The 18,906-nt window shown below is 38.8% G+C and overlaps 3 protein-coding genes across 6 annotated transcripts in view; 1 reads left to right on the top strand and 2 right to left on the bottom strand.

Moving 5' to 3' along the window:
* The window catches only part of LOC111587607 (endophilin-B2-like), a 34,143-nt gene extending 27,691 nt beyond the window's left edge, over window positions 1-6,452 (bottom strand). Inside the window, exons 1-2 of one of the 2 annotated variants that reach the window (XM_055011628.1) lie at window positions 6,288-6,452; window positions 4,703-4,844 (exon numbers count right to left, since the gene is read on the bottom strand). In XM_055011628.1, coding sequence (XP_054867603.1) covers window positions 4,703-4,844; window positions 6,288-6,350 — 205 coding nt within the window. In that variant the 5' untranslated portion in view covers window positions 6,351-6,452. The remainder of the gene's footprint in view (window positions 1-4,702; window positions 4,845-6,287) is intronic. The other variant, XM_023297630.3, reaches the window with a different exon arrangement.
* A 334-nt stretch (window positions 6,453-6,786) lies between these two features.
* On the top strand, window positions 6,787-16,237 carry dph7 (diphthamide biosynthesis 7). Of its 2 annotated transcripts, none has more exons than XM_023297631.3 (10): window positions 6,787-6,937; window positions 7,241-7,413; window positions 8,889-9,022; window positions 9,103-9,190; window positions 11,271-11,365; window positions 11,454-11,611; window positions 12,898-12,970; window positions 13,057-13,122; window positions 13,222-13,394; window positions 15,110-16,237. In XM_023297631.3, exons 2-10 carry the CDS (start codon window positions 7,282-7,284, stop codon window positions 15,517-15,519), a joined length of 1,329 nt encoding a protein of 442 aa, XP_023153399.1. In that variant the 5' UTR covers window positions 6,787-6,937; window positions 7,241-7,281; the 3' UTR covers window positions 15,520-16,237. The 2 variants fall into 2 exon arrangements, with proteins under 2 accessions (XP_023153399.1, XP_054867269.1); XM_055011294.1 differs by having other exon boundaries at window positions 11,451-11,611.
* A 167-nt stretch (window positions 16,238-16,404) lies between these two features.
* Window positions 16,405-18,735, bottom strand: mrpl41 (mitochondrial ribosomal protein L41). 2 transcript variants are annotated; one of them, XM_023297632.3, is made up of 2 exons: window positions 18,587-18,735; window positions 16,405-17,069 (listed from the first exon to the last, which is right to left on the bottom strand). In XM_023297632.3, the coding sequence occupies exons 1-2, from the start codon at window positions 18,670-18,672 to the stop codon at window positions 16,655-16,657; spliced, it is 501 nt and encodes a 166-aa protein (XP_023153400.3). In that variant the 5' UTR covers window positions 18,673-18,735; the 3' UTR covers window positions 16,405-16,654. The 2 variants fall into 2 exon arrangements, with proteins under 2 accessions (XP_023153400.3, XP_023153401.2); XM_023297633.3 differs by lacking the exon at window positions 18,587-18,735 and adding an exon at window positions 18,387-18,574.
* Window positions 18,736-18,906: the final 171 nt, after the last annotated feature.

Below are 18,906 nucleotides of genomic sequence, written 5' to 3'. Positions count from 1 at the left end.
TCTGGAGAACTTCCTATTGTGTTGGGGTGCCATCGATGGACAGCATGAACAAATCAAAGCACCTCCAGCATCCAGCAGATACTACTTCAATTAACAACTCTTTTAATTATTAAGTATAAAGTTGTGGATTGTCAAGAATATTACCATACAGACTTTCTTCATAACAAGCTTTTGTTTAAAGCACCACTTGTCATTCTTTAGTCAGCTTGCCCAGATTGTGTACAGTCCATGCACTCAAAAATGTAAGAGTTTTCGTGGACAACCGACAGGGTTTGGGTTAGATCATAATGGGTTTGAATGGATGGGTGAACCTCTCGTACATCACACAAACTCTTGCAGATCTTTCTGGACATGTTGACGCAGAAAGCATGAATTGACCTTAATACTGCCTTAAAGTTATCTTTTTGCAGGTGTGCAATGCTTAATCAAACTAAGTCTAAGAAGAACAGGAGTTCATCTTCACACATTAGGGTGTTAATCAGGTCCCACAAAAAGGGCAGTCTGACTAATTTGGCTTCCTTCTAACACAAACCTGAATCAAACTAGTCCAATGTATTAGCTAGTTTATGAGAAAATACTGAGACAGATTCTCTACTTGCCATTACAAGAACACCACCCAATTCTAACGTTCGTCATGTAAATACCATGGACTAGTCAAGTTTAGTGAGTTACATAAATACAGTTAAAGTGAGCATGTTTTCTACAAGTACACTGAACTGAAGCTAATTGTTACACCAGAAGGCTCCCAGAGTGACACAAATCTGACAAACAAGTTTTGTGATTTTTCTGAGGGAGGACAGAAATCAATTAGCTAACTCGATAACAAATCATACCGCATATACATGTGGAAAAACCTGTATATTAGGGCACAAATCTGCAACCAATGTGCAGGAAAATTCACAAAAATTGTTTGGATTGCATTTCCACAAACATACACATCACTACACACTATCTCAGATAACTACAGAAAGCTGGAGAAATGAAAACAGCAGTTCAACTTGTAAAACATGATGTGAAGAATGTATGGACAGCCACGATGAGAATGAACTGTGTTTAAATGGTAAAAATAGTAAAAATGACAGCAGCTAACTTCATATTAAACTTCATGCCCTGTTTCTGAATTAGACTTTGTTCCAGTGTAATCGTGTTACGTGTAATCGACTGCGGAGAATGTCTTTTATCTTTCTTTCCTAACTGGTGAAATATTGATTTCATTGTCAAAGGTGTTGTTTTCTGTCCATATTAAAAGCCTAACTATTGCACTAGCTAATAGAGATAACACTAGAACATTTTGAGACTGGAAATACTATTAGCATTCAACTACTACAACTTCCAAGCAGCTTTTTTGGTACAATAAAGCCAAGATTTGAAAGAATGCCTGTCATCTGTATATATATATATATATAAAAGTAAATTTAAAACAAAAAAACTTTTGAAAAGGTATACTCCACTGATGTTGCATATTTAATTTAGAATTTAGAACAATTAGGAATCACCAATTTACCTTCACATGTCTTTGGACTGTAGGAGGAAGGAACTTATTATGAAAGTACCAAAAAGAAAATGTTCTTCTGGCACTGTTATATTTAAAGCCTTCACTTAGATAGTCAGTTTTGAAATCGGTAAACACCCTCTTGAATTGCACCTGTTGAAGGGACTGCATATAGTGTGATATAATTTGCGTGGTCATTATTTCTTTGTTTCAATTTAATTAGCCACATACACTACCAGTCAAAAGTTTGGACACACCTTCTCATTCAACAGTTCTTCTTTATTTTCATGATTATTTCCATGGTAGATTCTCACTGAAACCATTTCAGGTTCTACCTCATGAAGCTCACCCAGAGAATGTCAAGAATGTGCAAAGCAGTAATCAAAGCAAAGGGTGGTTATTTTGAAGAATCTAAAATAGAAAACATGTTTTGACTAATTTCACACTTTTTTGTTTACTACATAATTCCAGATGTGTTCATTCATAGTTTTGATGCCTTCAGTGAGAATCTACAATGGAAATAATCATGAAAGTAAAGAAAAACTATTAAATGAGAAGGTGTGCCCAAACTTTTGACTGGTAGCGCACACTCTTTTGTGTGCATGCGTGCGTGTGTGTCATTATGGTCCTGGAATCAACAACTGCTATAAGAATCACCACAGAGTTTGAGTATTCTGGCATGTAGTCATGTCTGTCTGTGTGGTTCTCTCTGGACAGATTTTATCAATGTGCCAGAACCATTCAAAACTTTGCAGGTGTATAGTTGAGATCAAAATTAAGGCCAAGTTTAAAGATGAGTATGATCTGTGTCCTTACTGAATACTCAGATAGTAATGTAGTAGTGATTACTAAGTAGTGATGGGTCCGAAAGTTAACATACTGACTGAACCATTGCTGGTGGAATTGCATTACAAGACTGTCTTCAGTCATTTTTGATACCAGTCTGATATGTTGTTTTCTCTGCATCTGTCAGTCAGTTCATTATGTGATGGAATAAGATTTGTACAGGTAAAAGTACTTGTAATTATCTGTATTAATTGTATTCTGATGAAGTGATTGTGATTCCTGCCACCAGCTTTTCCCATTTTTTTATTATATTTCTGTCCACACAATGCTTAGGAGAGCCTGAAGAACATTTTCTCTTCTGTAACCAGTTTTTTTTTATCCTTAAGATCATCTAATTCAAATGGAACTGACTGGACATTTGGACTGTTTATTCGACTTTTGTGATTCTTTATGAGTGCCAACATTGACTATAAATGGTAAAAAAATAAAAAGTGTTTTCTGTATTGAGTGATGGACTTTATGGGTTTTCCTGTGTATTTTCCTTTGCAGTTGTTCCACTGACTACTCTGAGTATTTAAATTTGAAGTTCAATCCAAGTCTCTTGTACACATCTTCAAACTCAGCCTTCATTTTTTTGTTAACTACAAATTTGTAAAGTTTTATGACTGTATCTTGCACAGTTGTGATGCTTTTGTATTGCTAAGTTCTGTCCATAGACAAAGACATACTGTATATACACCTGCCAAAGGACTCAAAATTGTCTCTGCGGTAGTTCCTGTTATAGTAAGTGTCATGGCAAGATGAAGATGGGAAAGACGAGATGAAAAATCCCCTCCGTAATAGAAATAATAGTGGTTGACCAAGGCCACCCAAACAGAGGTTAAATGTAAAAAGGGGCAGGAGTTTGGCTTTCACTAAAAAACACACGTTTGGCCAATCACTGTTCAGTGATTGGTCAAACAGAACAGTTTTCATCTTTAGTTAACTCGTACTGTTAATGGTCAGCACTAAAATCACAGTGATGCTTTGAATCTCTGAGAATTAAAGAAGTACTTCACAGCGGATGATATCACCAAAGAATTGTGTGCTGACTTGGTCCTGTTGATGTTTCTCAACAGCTTCTCTGTAATAGTAATTCAGAGGCATGAAAGATTTCCACAGCAGGGCACTAGAGTAGGGAGGCAGAATACTCACCAGTATGATCAACTGTGGCATGGAGAATCAAAAAGTCACAAGTTAGAGCCCCCTACTCTCACATGATTCATTCTATATCACTAATAATCCATAAATAATGCTAATAAGCTACATTATGTACATTGCCTTTGACAATGCCCAGTGTTTCACAACTGCCTGGCGTCCGGTGCAACGTCATGTGAGTTACAGTGCAAGACTGATTATTCAAGGATATCGATGATTCTTTCCACAGAGTTACTCATTTAATTATTACTATGAGGACTTTACCATGTTTCAGCCTTTTCAATTGAAAATTTAATTTGGTTTAAGTGCAAGCTAGCCATATTTTGAAGCTGTAATAAAATAAAAATTGTACCTGCAAGCAGTGTATTCACCATATAGCCTGGTACATGCCTTGGAATAGAGCCATGAGCAGCACAATTATTTCATAGGTTAAACATGCTATACCACCGGTGTGGTCCTTTAAGAATTGCATGATTTAATTAAGTACTGCACTGACTACTGTAATATTACCACGAAACTATCATATATTATATTACTGTCTACTTGTACGACGGAATTAATTAAATTGATGACAAAACAAGAGTAAATTTCACTACAGTGGACCAACATTTTACAAATAACAGATTGAAAAAAAAAATGCTTTTTAAAAAAACAATAAGTTTTCGTACTGTAACCCTTTAGCGGCTTGTTTGACCACAGCTTAATATCAGGTACCCTATTACACTACCCTACTGTAACTTTGTTATTTTGCTAATTTTTTAGAATAGTTAGGAAATAATTTGTATTTCCAGTTGTTGATACTGGTGACAACCACTGCTTAGTTCCAGTCTAAATGACTTCCTTTGTTGGCTCGAGTCATCACAAGGCTTGTGTTTGAGCACTCAGTCATGTTAAATACTACAAACTATAATAATACACATTACCGTAGCATAAACATAGTTTCATCTTTCAGTGTGCCTAGGCAGACTATGCTGTGTTGGCATTTTTTATTCTAATAAAATGAAATGTATTTCTTGTGCAACATTACAAAGCCTGTTTCTGATAATGTGTCATTATTAATATTATGCCTACCTTCCATTTAGTTTATTGTGTGAGCTGTGACTAATGCTCCTATGGTAGTTTTAGTCAGTCATCCTACGAGCAAAAATCAATCTAGGAGTAGTGCTGATTATAGATAAATATGTACTGTCCATGTCTAACTATGGGATTTCTATATCGATGTCATACTTGGGTTGGGCTGCAGCAGGACCTCAGTCTGTCTGAAGATTTTCTCTGTCCAGTGTTTGGTGCAGTCTGCACGGCTCATCAGGTTCTCAAAGTGAGCGTCCAGCTCAGTCTTCTCTGCTTGGCCCAGTTTCTCTTCTGTGAACTGAGACAGAGCACACAAACAATACATACTCTTACAGGTGAACTACTGTTTCACATCTGTCACTCTTGTTGGGTTTTAACAGAGATGTTACAAGGGTCCCATAAGGACTTTGGATTTAATCAGTTATTAGAAAAAAAAAAGGGAAAAAAGTGCTGTGACCTATGGTCACACATTGTAAAGGGTGATGCAGGGGATCTGTCCTTTTCAGTATCTGGAATGTGTATTGGTCACACTTAGCAGAAACACAAGTGGACAAGTTTTGAGTCATCTATGTATATATATATATATATACATATACATACACATATATACACACACACACACACACACACACACACACACACACACACACACACATATATATATATTTCTTGGGTGTTTTTATTCTTATTATTCTTATTCTTATTGTTTCAGTCTGGAACAGGTGCACAATGCATTTCACTGCAATTATACTATGTATAATTGTGTTTGTGATAAATAAAGGTCTTGAATTGAATCTCAACTTAATAAAAAGAACACAATCAAAACTGTTTATGAAAAACCTCATTTTATTATTGTTTAGCTAATTAGAAGGTGGTTGTTATAAAATTCGAACAGTTAACTAGTTGACATTTTAGTGATATCCAAGAATGCTTGATATAATGTGATTGTTTCCATAATAAATAATTATGGAGTTTGTAAAGACGCGATCATAATGAACACAAAAAACATTATTTTTTTCATTTTTTATAAACATGTAGGCAAGACATATCCCATGGACTTCAGAAGGCCCTCAATTATATATTGGCCCAAATGCTCATATGCTGTTAAATTACTAGAAAGCAGTGCGTGTCTAAAAGGGGCCACATTTTGAAAAACAGATTAAACATTACATATCATCAGTGCCTTTAATTAAATGGGACACCTTAAGCGTTTAATGGCTAAAACTTACTGACCAGGCCCCCCACTGAATGTGTCCCCCCAGTGCTCAAACTGAACCTACGCCCATGTCGTGACGTCGTGACGGTTTACGACCTGCTCGTGCTCACTTGTCATCCTCCAACGTCCCATGTCCCCTATCGCACTCAAACTTATCCGAATGAATAAAACTCTCTATGTAAACTGATAACATCTGCCAACTGTGTCAATAACCACCGTGTTGTAGCGTGCGCTACGTTAGCTTGCTGTAAAAGATATCGTTATCCTCCGTGGCTAACAGCAGTGCCAATGACAGCCCTGTGTTTAATTACAATGGCAGTGTTTTGACCCGGCCTAAACTACAACCAGCGGAATATTAGGAAGCTGTGTCTGCCTCCTTGCGTTTATGTAGCGTTACATTCGACAAAGCCTCATACTGCGAAGTGAAATAGCTTTAAAAAAAATTAGTAACGTTAGTAACAGCTGGCTGTCAAAGTAAAAGGAAGCGTCCACCAAACCGCAGCACTCTGACGGACATTTCATTACCTGGACAGCCCGTGTGAAGAACAGTCCTGCACCGGAGGCTAATTTCTTCACGTTGAAATCCATCGTATTAATATTATCTGTTAGCTAGTGATGGTGTGTGGAGCACTCAAATTTACTCAACACCAGCGGCTGGATATTATGGCACACGCTAATAGTCACGTGACCCCCCCACGGACGAGGCCCTGTTACGTCAAACTCGTCATTTTTTTTAGAAATATTAAAAGTACAGATGTAGACATTTTATTAAATTGGTGAGTTTTTAGGATATAAATACGATAAGAACACGTAAAGGTTAAAAGCAGTGGCTGCATTTAGCTTTTCCCTGATATGCAGTACAATAGCTTGGCCAGCAGATGTCGACATTTTTAATCGTATCGAATGCAGCAAAAAAAAAAAGACTGAACCAAAGGACAGTGCTAGGTCCCTCTTGTCCTCATTCTGCTATTACTAACTAAGAGCTCGCTATAAAGTCACATAATATAGATTCAGAATGCGGGCATGTTGTTTTTTTTTTCCAATTACTTAAACCAAGTGCCTCATTTCCTGTTTTTCCCGTTGTTGTTCTTTTGCTGCGGTACGTGAATGCACCATAATGACGCTGAGGGATGACGTAAGGACGCACGGAGCGTCGAGTCAGGGCTGGCATACATGTGAGTTTTGTTGATAATGAATGTGCTGTAGATATTTGATTTTAAATAAAAGTTAAACTTTGGCTATTTTATGTGGTATCCCAAAGTATCTGTGTGCTATCATAAGTGTCCCACTGGTGACGGCTCGCCTCGCGTGAGACTACACGGAGTTAATTATAGCTTGCTAGCTAGCTACCAAACTGAATATTGAGTTAGCCTGAAGAAAGTTAGCTAGGTGTTTGTTGAACGTACTGATTACTTTGCACATCTGAGTGGACATTTGTTTTTACAGTTAAAATGAAATGATTTGTCGTTTTTTGTAAGTTTTTGGACCAGGACAGTAACGTTATGCAGAGCAGGTGGTCATGGCTTGGAAGTCGAGGACCCGCAGTCTACAGGTGTTTGACACGGAGCTGAGTGCGGACACGGTGGAGTGGTGTCCTGTTCCACCCAACCACGACATCCTGGCCTGCGGGACATATCAGCTACAGAAAGGGGTGAGATTACATACGATGCATACCACAATCTCTTGTACAAACACAGCTTCAAACCACCGCTGGTCTGATAGGTTAATGATGTTAAAAATGTGCAGTTGACTGTTAATCAAGAAATTCATCTTAGGATCATGGTTAGGACTTCGTGAGAAACACTTTTTTGTGTGACCTCAATATAAGCTTTGGGGTTCTTTACAATATACTTGTAATTACTAGCAGTAAGTTGCGTTATCTCACAGTACTCTTACACTGCCTCAATATGCTTTCCATTCCTTTTGATTCATACGTTCTGCAGATACTACAGATATGGATTTTAAAAGCCTCCAGCTGGTGTTTGTGAGCATTGGTGTGGCTGCTCTGCCTGGCTGTGATGCTGAAGATGTGGTTAGATTCATAGTTGTGGTTCAGTCTGGATATGTCTTGCTGTAAATATTTTAACCTCCGGCACTTCTATGACAGATATATTTATTTATTTAGAAGTTCAGAAATGCAGTAGACGCTTAGCCAGCAAAACTTTCACTGCACCCACACTACAATTATATATTGTCATTGTTAGAACCATTAAGCATGCAAATGCCACAGCCATAATTGTAGCACTGGCAACAGATACACCTCAGGGTGCACTGACTCAGTGTATGGGCTGTAGCCAACTATAGGTGGTAGAGTGACTTGTGCACTAATGTCAAAGTTGGCAGTTTGATTTCCAACCCATCTGCATGTCGAGGTGCCCTTGGGTAAGACGCTTATTCCAAAGTTGCTCCCGATAGCTGGCGAGCGCTTTGAGTGGCAGTTCTGCCACAGTTGGTGTCTGAGTGTGTGTGTTAATGAGAAACACATTGACAAGTGTTCTGAGTGTTGATAAGGTGAAAAAGGGGTATTTAAGCACAGACCATTTGCCCATATCATGGAGCCCGTAGATTGGCACTGGTTGAGGTTTACAGTCGCTGCATTCTCTGTTGCTGTCTGCTGCTTAGACACATCGTATGACAACAGCCTTAGGATGACAGCAGACTGTAGCTGGAGCAGTTATTATGATTATAGCTGAAATCCAAACAATAATTATATGTCCAGCCACAGTTTAACTATTACAGCCAGGCAGAGCAGCAGCAGTTGTTCTTACAACCAGCAGCAAGATACTTTTAGCGATTGACATTTAAAAATAAATGGAGCTCTAACTGCGTCAGTGTTGCACCATCTCTCCTTTATGTAGTATTTGATCAGAAGAAAGTCGAAACTGTGTACATCTTTATCAATTATTATTGTTATTGCTGTTGTTATTTTGTCAGACTGTTCACAATATACTAAAAAATCGTGACGAACTTGGGAATATTTCTTCGATATTTTTAAATGTCTGAGTTGTTTTTTTGGATAATGATGTAATTTATTTTTTGGACACAATTTTTCAAGCCTTCCTTGTTAAGTCATGATTAGTATATGATTGATTTTACAGCCTGCATCCTCTGTGACTCATGTTGCAGGCAGGAGAGGAGAATGCCACCCCGAGCCGAACTGGCCGTTTGTACCTTTTTGAATTTCAGCGAGAAGGACCGATGAGCCCTCCTCTCGCTGAGCTACAGCGCATGGACACAGCAGCCATTTTAGATTTGAAATGGTAAGAAATCAGGTGTGACCAGTGTAGCTGTTGTTTTCACTGTTTACTTCTTTCGTGCTCTCTCTTTTGCATGTTCTCAGGTGCCATGTGCCGGTGTCAGAGAGGGCTATGCTGGGAATGGCGGTGGCTACAGGGGAGCTGCAGCTGTACACACTGTCAGAGAGTCAGGTGAAAAATTTGGCATAAGAAGTATCATAGACAGTCACATCATGTATTTTTAGAAGGAGTTTCAGTCCAGTATTCAGATTCAGAATGTGAGGTATTTAGTAAGACGCATGATCAGCGTCTAAAAACAAAACTCAGATGATTTGGGTGACAGGAGCTTATCCTGTCACATAAGCCGTGCTTTCTAATTCACGTACAGAAAGCCACACGAACATATTTCAAATGTAGGTTAATGTGGCCTTGTCTGACAACATACAGAGGCGAGGACATCAAATAACTCTGTAATGTACTGTATTCCTGTCCTGTTTACTTTATAATGCAACATGTAGATTACCACTATATATGATGTGCTCTATATAAACAGTCTTGTCATGCTTGGGTGTTTAACTGTACGAAGTAACTAAACATTAAAATAGGCTGTGGAAGGCGACATAAATCTGTCCTGAGCAGCACAGAAGACCAAAATCACAGCCATTTATGCTTTTCAGATTATTGTATAAGTGAACCAGTGATGTTGATGTTTTGTCATGCTCTCTAATTCACTTCGGCTACTGATTTACTCTACACACAAAACCAGGAACATCTTACCCTTAGTCAGGCAATATAATTGCTGCCTAATACAACAGATCTGCACCTCTGCATCTACCTATTTATGCTTTTATCTAATCAAATAATTAGGTAGTAGCAGTGCACTGTATGAAGTCCTGCAAATACAGCTCAGGAGCTTCAGTGATCACATCATCATCAGTGTCACATCAAACATCAGAATGAGGAAGAAAATAAGATCATGCATGATTATTTGTGCTGGAGGGGCTATTTTGAGTCTTTGGGGAACCTTCTCATCTCCTGAGATTTCCACAAAAAACAGCTTCTAGAGTTTACCAAGAATGGCGAAAAAACAGCAAAAAGACATTCAACACATCAACACATTCAGCACATGAAAACACCTTGTGAAAAGACAGAACTAAGTATGTTATAACAGAAAAGCCTTAGAATGAACCCCTCAGGTCAGCCTGACTCTTGACACCCACAAACAGCAATTTTGGGCTGCAAGAGGCAGAGACTCACCAGAACTGAAGACTTAAAAATTCAGCCTTATCTGCTGAGGCTGTAGATGTTAAGCTCTAAATCTGGCATCAACAGCAGGAATCCATAGACCCAGCCTCCATCTATCCATTATCTATAAACCGCTTTATCCTCTGGAGGGCAGGGACCCTACCTGACTTATGTAAAACCCTGGCTGCTCCTGGTTATTTCATTTTGTCAGGAATGTTTTTTGGCCCACTCTGGGACCATCAATACCAGTAAATCATGGTTTGAATACCACAGCCTGCCTGAGATTGTTGCTGACTGTGTGCTTCCTTTTATTGCCACATTTTACCATTTTATAATGGCTACTCCCCAGTTCACCGGATCTGAATTCAGTTTGACTGTTCATACAAATTAGTGAAGTTTAAAGCACTTCACAAATGACTGATGAGCAAATAATAAGGCAGAAAAAGTAGAGAATAAAATAAAGCTAAAGTAGAAAGGAATATATTTTTAAAAATACTAAAAGGACACATATGAAAATAATAAAAATGAGTAGAATTTTAGACAATACTGAAAAATAAAATAAAATAATAAAACTAGATTTTAAAACTCCATGAAATAGAATAAAATTTAACAATGTTAAAATGGTTAATGTGGTAGAACAGAGATTGGCAGCATGAATGTGCAGAAATGATCTGATGAATCATGTCAATATGGAACAGAATCACAGAGGAACCTCTCCAACATTTTGTAGAATCCGTGCCACCAGAAGGTGAGGCTGCATTTGCATGGTATGAACAATGAAGTACTCAGTGAGAGAGACACATCACAATTTATGTTGTATATCAACATAGTGCAGTATCATAGTAGGCCAGAGAAACACTCAATAAATAATGCATAAATAGTTAGTTTGCTGGTAATTTAAATTATGAGGTCAGTCAACATGTTACTACAGGATGACTGTGTTTGTGTTCTGTCCCCATGCATTAAATTATTCTTGGTGTGGCTGTGGGTGTGTTAGTCCCCACTCATAAATGTGTGTCTCCAGTAGGAAGGCGGCCGCAGACTGCAGGCTCTGAGCAGTCTGGAGGTTGGAGCAGAGCGGCTAGCTCTGTCACTAGACTGGTCCACTGGCAGGCTGGACAGGTACAGCATCAGAATACCCAAATCTATAGCTCCATAAAACATGTCAGATGTTGTGGTCACATCAAACAACCCTCTTTTGTGTCAGCAGCAGTGATGTGCGAGTGGTGTGCAGTGACTCTGCAGGTTGCATCAGTGTTCTTTCTCTGGCTGAAGGTGCTCTCACGGCTCTGTCACAGTGGAAAGCCCACGACTTTGAAGCGTGGATCTCAGCCTTCTCCTACTGGGACACACAGCTGATTTACTCTGGTAGAACCACTTCATACTCTATTCTGTCACATTTTCAGATGAATACTTGGAAGCATATTTCTGATCTTTGGGGACCAACAATTTTATTTTCCTTTTCCTTCTGTGGCTGTCTGTCTTTACAGTACATATCAACTTGAAAGGTTCATTTAACAACATACAGAATTCCACACAAACACATTTTGTATATTACTTTCGCATGTAGTCACGTTTGTGTGTAAACAGAGTGAAAAGACATTTTTTAAATGTGTTAATGCAGACAGAATGTAAATAAATACATAGACAAATGCATAAACACATATGCATATTGTATAATAATTAACTAACTAACTCTAACCCTAGTGCCAAAAATAACTTGCATAGAATGTTTCTAAAACAAGTTGGAGGCTACTTTACATCGACATGAGCAAAAGAAACACAATAAAGAGTTGGATAGGGAGCCCCACAGGGCACCCTTTGGAGAAGACAGCTGGGTGTACCTCTGAAGCGTAGTCAAAATCTTGGAAAAATTTAGCTGTTGTTGGTGGGTTTTTTTTTTAATGTTCTTATGCATTATTACAAGTAATTTATAGATTCTAGGCAAGGGAAGATGGAGAGAAAATGAGAAGTAGAAAAAACACGGATAGTTTTAAATATTCTTAGCAAAATGTAAAAAATATAAAAATACAAGTTGTTCAAGGGATGTATCTGAAACTGAAACAAAGTGTAGGTACACTTATTCATGAGAGCCAAAACAGTTTAGAGATGGTTATTATTTAGAAAATAAAATTCATGAAGCTGCAGTAAGGAGCCCTTTTGGGAAGGCGAGGCTAAATGAAGAGCATGTTGTAGGCATACAGAAATCTTGATTTACCGCCATCTGTCATTACTTTATACAACAGACAAAGCCTGAATACTATGTGCCATTGTTGTGACACAGTGTGACTGTTTTGACAAAGTGTCTTCTCAGCTTTACAGTCACTTCACATAATAACTGATAGAGTCCTCTATGTATGGATCAAATCACAAGCATGATTCACAGTATCTGCAAACACCTGTCATTTAACAGCTAGGTTTGAATAAAAACAAGAGACCTATGATCAGAATACATTGCTTGCTTTCTGCGGTTCATTTTGTCAGAATGAATAAATACCTTTGGTTCACACACAAACGTCACACTCTTTGTTTACCTTTTGGCAGTATTTACATCATCATCATTGTAGTGTATGCATCCAGTGCTAGTCTGTGAGTCATCTGCATGCCTTTATATGAATTTAAACCTTCTCCTTGTGTGTGCATTTTCCACCCAGGTGGTGATGACTGCAAACTCAAAGGCTGGGATCTCAGAGTTGGTCCCTCCAGCCCCACTTTTACCAGTAAAAGGTAGTGAGAGAACTAATGTTAGTGTGTCACCTGTGACCTGCCACTCTGGCAACAAGAGTGATAAATTCTGGTGTTTTCTTTTCAAGGCACTCGATGGGTGTGTGTAGTATTCAAAGCAACCCACATCGGGAACACATTCTGGCTACTGGCAGGTAAATATCCTGGTGTTTTCTTGTCTGCATTGTGTGATTAGCATGCGATTGGTGACTGCTGTTTTTTTTTTTACATCTGATCTTCTTCTTCTTCTGCAGCTATGATGAGCAGATTTTGCTGTGGGATGGCAGGAACATGCGGCAGCCCATCAGTGAGAGTCCTGTGGGTGGCGGGGTGTGGAGGCTGAAGTGGCATCCAACCAATCAGCACCTGCTGCTGGCAGCCTGTATGCATAATGACTTCCACATCCTTCACTGCCAGCAGGCCATAGGTGGGTTTAAAGGAGAGAAATACTGGAGTCACTGATTCTTTTCCAGCATACTTCTTGTCAAATTCAGTGATCTTGTCACAGCCTGCTAGTTGTCACCACTGTTTGTACTGTAAATGAGAAACAAAGTGGCTCACACTGATCCACACAGCACTATAACGGAGTGTCCTGTTATAGTGTTCATGCTTATGTCCATTTGTGCTCCTGCACTGGACAAGGGAAAAGATGGGGATGAGAAAAGGGGTCGCTGGGAGTGAGAGGGATGGAAAATCTGGCACATCTAACTATGCTGACTGTTACAACCCGGTTGTCTAGGGTAGCCAGATGGCAACAAAAGAAAGCAAAACAACGCTCAGGTACAGAGTGAATGGCTGTAATGTATTTTGGTCAGAGTAGGTTTACAGTAACATACAAAAAGGTGAGGGAGATGAATGCAGATGGGTGCTACTGAAAAAGAAAAGAAAGAAAAAAACATAACCTAAAGCGAACTTTTCTTAGAAGCTGTTGATACTCTACTGAAAGAAAATAAAAGATAATTCAAAGGAACCTCCTAACCAAAATACAGGGCACCAGCACCTCTAAACTAAACTAACAATGGATTTTTAATATTTCTGAATACACCGAATTTCTGCTCACTAGCACTTAATCCCCCCACACACAGTAAGCGCCACAATCAATGTTCCTCAGTCTCTAACTGGACAGCTCAACTCTTGAACTGCCGCCGAATGCTGCATGACCGGGACCTGGCATCTGGACAGGCAGATGTCATTTTCCGTGACCAATCAGTCTTCAGCTCCAAATTATGCGTTAAGTAATGTTTCAAGCAAAACTGCCAAACATTTCCAGATTTTAGCTTCTTGAATGTTAAAAAGTCATTTGATGCCCACGATGACTGAATATCTTTTTCGATTTTGAACCTTGGTAAGAAAATAAAAAAAAGAGAATCTTGGCTTTGTGAAATTAAAAGAACTCCTTCTCACTATTTCTTGACATTTCATTGGCTAAATGATTTATTACTACTACTCAGTAATTTTAGCAAATTAAAAAATAACAAAGCAGATGAGTGTAAGTGCTTTGGAGAAGTATTTTATGCCTGCATTAAATGGTGATAGCAGAGGAATGATGAGAAATAAGGGAAGTTGCCAGATTTCTGGTGTGATACAAAGAGGGGATGTCATAGTGTATGATGAACTCTAAAACCAAGTGTAGGTTTTATGGTTAAAGACCAGTTAAGCTGCAGATTAACTGGTCTTTAGTTGCAGTTCTACTGGACTTTTTGTCAGGTAATCACTGCAAAATCCTAGTACTTTATGCTAGATATAAGGCTGCATCTAACCCTTTTTCCATTATTGATTAGTCTGAAATGTTGAAGAATAAGTCTGATTTTGTCTGATTAACATGACTGAACATAACTGCTGTTCCAGTTACTGCTGTTTTATTTGTACTCAGAGTGAATTCTGGAAATATTACAGTGAGAATGATAAATGTGGTTCTCGATACCTTGTGCTTAAGAGTATATAAACTCAGGCTTTGTCATCTTCCCTTAGACAGTTTAACATTGTGCTCATACATAGACCAAACACATCGCACAAAAGATTGTGTGAATTAATGGATACCACTGGTGCAAGGACACCTCACAAGTGGCTATTTTTATTCTTTTACATGAATTATTGTGGAGCTTCTTAATAACCATTGTTGTATTCCTTGACATTGTTTAGAGGGCAGTGGAGGAGCGTGTCCTGTTGTAGCCTCCTACATCCTCCACAACTCCCTGGCGTATGGAGTGGACTGGTCCAGGCTGTCCCTGGAGGACCCTGCTCCCTGCTCACCTCCCGCTGCAGAACCAAAGCAAAGCCTCGCAGAGGGCGGAGGACACTTGAGGATTCAATATGAATCTCCCACTGCCAGCTTTGACACTTCCCTGGAGGACGACGCTGGACGGTACATCCCAGAAGGAATACCAGCGCCTTCCACCGCACCTGCTGCAGGTCCTGCCCTCAACCCTGATGACGATGCCCCCTCACTGTCCTGTCTGCTGGCGAGCTGCTCATTTTATGACCACATGCTCCATGTGTGGCGCTGGGACTGGACTCCCAACGAAGCTCCACAGGAATCAGAGCAACGTTGACCAAGCTTCAGATGACACTATTGAAATATTCTCCATCAAACTAGAACATGTACCGAAGTAAAGCCGAATGTATAGCCTCACTATAACCTGGGCGTGATATACTGTTATTTCATTCACAGTTTTTATCATGAAGACAAGTCAAGTCCCCTTTACTTTGGAATAACCTATCACAGAATGTGAAATTTGCAGAACCCTCTATTTTCATAATGACAGAATTTTTTTAAACTTGTATTTAAGCATGAATTGTTTATAAACCTCATACTCCTCTGTTCTGTAGCAACAAGAGCAATACAACCATTCACACACAAACACAGACAAACCAGCACCAGTTTTAACCCATAAATTAGGTACCCATGCACTAAATGTGAATTTGTCTAACTTTATTGGTCCTCAAAGGAAATGGTTTTCCTTTGCAGCCCTCCAGCCTCTGAAAGGCGTTGTACTCTTGGATTCAGTGTTTACATTCTGCCAAGAGTTTTAGCCCAGACTAGCTGCTTGATGGCTGTATAATGGCTCCCTTGAAATGAACCTCCAGATAAAACCTGTAATGCCAGTATGTGTTTGTGCTGCTCCCCAGGAGTCTGAGGTGGCAATATTCACCATATGATGATTCTGGAAACTACATCACAGTATTTCCTGGAAGTGTGTAGAGGCCACTGTCATTACTGGTTGCAATCGTTCATTTATCCATTAAAGTTACACAGACGTTGTTTGTTCACTGTGCATATTTCAGCTTGATCTAAAGGAATAATAACATTACTGTGTTGAACTGAAATCATCTGTTTTAGAAAATGTGAAGCATAACTGCCAGCAACTTCAGTCAGCTCTGCGTGTTATAGTTCTACAGTATCGCCAGTGTTTTTGCTGCAACAAACATAGGGGAGCTTTTGTTTTGTATATTGGCAATTTTAATTTTAGCTGTTCATCTGATCTTTACAGTGATTAATATACAGTTCTGCAGTATGAATTATGCCTTTTAAGTTCATATTGCCAGATAATCAAATATCAGAAACACTTCAGAAAAACAATTCTGAAAACAGTAGACAGTCCCATTTGTGATTATTTTCCTGAAAGTGTCCCATCAGTTTCCAGTTTGTGTATTTGTTTACAAGAACATCACACTGTGGGTAGACCATTAACGCACATAGTTCTTTGGATACAGCTTGAAGAGTTTCCCCTCCTGCGTGGACTCAAATCCATACTTCTCCAGCTGGTCTTTGCTGAAAGTGCCCTCTTCAAAGTCTTTCTCGATCTGAGGGGCAACAACTTCGGCAAACAAACTCTGTGCTGTGAGTGGAGCCTCTGTTCCTTTCGGGGAACGATATGATACATATGGCTTGAGTTTGAATCCCTCCAAATGAGGCACCACAAACTCGGGAATCATGGTCCGAATGGACAAAAACTTTCTGCTGGAAAGCTTCAGTCCAGTGGGCCTGGCACCCCTGCCTTTATTATGAGTCCTGGATCCACGCTTGCTGGTGAACTCAGACATCCTGTCGGCGCCTCTGACTAAACCTCTCACCAGCGTGGATAACACACCCATGCTGCCTCTTCCAGGACGGAGTGGATGTACGGAGGAGAAACAAACGAGAAGTATTTTAATAACAGCAGAAATACAGACGCAGAGAATAGACACCAACACGTTAACTGACTAATGATTAACATCTAAGCCACAGAAGTCAAACTTATTTTAGTTCAGGAGCCACATTCAGCAAAATTTGATCTCAATTGGGCCGGACCAGTAAAATAATAATATAATAATAACCTATTAAGAACAACAGCTCTCAAAACATCATGAACCTGAAATTTTTTAAGAAAAATAAGTTAAATTTCAACAATATTAAGCCTCAGTTTATCATTTCCACACTACAACTTTCAGATCACCGAGTGTCTACAAAGGAACAAAACATTTAGTCACAGCTATCTGGAACTGAATGATATAGTATTTTACTGTATAATCAAAATGACCAAAAAAAAGACAACAAAAACAAGACAAAATATTACTTGTTTTTTGTCTGATGGTCATTTGTCTCATGTTTTTGGCATTCTGTTTTACTTTTTTGTGTCACTTGTGTTTTTTCTCTTATTTTTGTCATTTTGTGTTTTGCTTCATTTGTTGTTTTGTGTATCATTTGTGTCGTTTTGTGGTTTTTTTGTCTCCCTTGTGTTGTTTGTCAACTTTTTTGGTCATTTTTTGTCTCAATTGTGTAATTTTTTCTTGTTTTTGTCGTTTGTCCATTTTTTGTCGTTTTGTAACTGTTTTGTCTATTTTTTTGTTTTGTTTCATGTCGTTTGATTAATTTTTTGTCATTTTTTTGTCGTTTTGATCATACAGTAAAATCCTGTATGGTTCGGTGCCAGATAGCTGTGACTAAATGTTTTGTACCTTTGTAGACACACTGTGATCTGTAAATTGTAATGTGGCAATGATAAACTGAGACATAACGCTGTTGAAATTGAACTTATTTTTCTTCAGAAATTTCACGTTGTTCATAATTTTTGTAAAAAGATAATACCTGAAATGTGAACATTTTCAGAATGTACCATTTTGCACTAAATGAAACATTAGGAGTTGTAATTATTTATAGGTTATTATGATCTGATTTTACTGGTCCGGCCCACTTGAGATCAAATTGGGCTGAATGTGGAACCTGAACTAAGATGACTTTGAAACCTCTGATCTTCTGTATGATCAATTAACTCCAATGAAGCGATTACAAGGCATAAAGATAACTTTAACTCCATTTGTGACATTTCACTGGCGTTATCGATGCTGTCAGAGTATACTATCATAGTAACATCGTTTCGTATTTAGTGAAAATGGCATCAAATTGATAACTTAGGTCAGAAACGGTTGTGTTACCTACCGTACTGCTGGTCACTGACTAGCTAACGAGCTAACAAACGATAATTCCCTAGCTAGCTAACTTTAACGTTGCACCGTATCCTGGCAGGTTAACTGTAAGTTCACACTCCCACACTAAACATCTTTGGCCTGTAGGCTCATAAATTGCTTAATTCTTGTACACATATGCAATAAAGTATGCAGAAATTCGTCTCCTCTCACCTTGAGTACACTAATGTTGGTCCGATGTAAGCAATGTGCCCTAAGTCCAATGAAATGGTCAGTGGTTGGCTGTAGGGCGACACCATCCACCAATCAGAACACGAGATACTAACTGACAGTGATTGTGAATACGTCAAGTTAGTTAATGTTACATCTGTGACGCGAGAACAATTCATCTTTAAAATAAAAGCCTAAAAATCCACACTACTGTGTCCACAGCATGAAGTTCTCCGTTATGTTCAGATGGAGTGTAAATATGCACCTTTTCGCTAAAAAGTCAAATAAAGCTGATGAATTCCACTGTACAACATCTTTAGATA

Source organism: Amphiprion ocellaris, chromosome 6 (genome assembly GCF_022539595.1).
Source record: "Amphiprion ocellaris isolate individual 3 ecotype Okinawa chromosome 6, ASM2253959v1, whole genome shotgun sequence".
Lineage (NCBI taxonomy): Eukaryota > Metazoa > Chordata > Actinopteri > Pomacentridae > Amphiprion > Amphiprion ocellaris.
Note: the sequence above shows the minus strand (reverse complement) of the source record. Positions and strands in the feature narration are given on the sequence as shown.

Bases quoted from the DNA above. Each gene is read 5' to 3' on its own strand.
- mrpl41 (XM_023297632.3), bottom strand. From the start codon at position 18,672: ATGGTGTCGCCCTACAGCCAACCACTGACCATTTCATTGGACTTAGGG. The intron at 17,070-18,586 runs GTGAGAGGAGAC...CCGTCCTGGAAG, and splicing joins CCAACATTAGTGTACTCAAG to AGGCAGCATGGGTGTGTTAT.
- dph7 (XM_055011294.1), top strand. From the start codon at position 7,282: ATGGCTTGGAAGTCGAGGACCCGCAGTCTACAGGTGTTTGACACGGAG. The intron at 12,971-13,056 runs GTAGTGAGAGAA...TTTCTTTTCAAG, and splicing joins CCCACTTTTACCAGTAAAAG to GCACTCGATGGGTGTGTGTA. The intron at 13,395-15,109 runs GTGGGTTTAAAG...GACATTGTTTAG, and splicing joins TCACTGCCAGCAGGCCATAG to AGGGCAGTGGAGGAGCGTGT.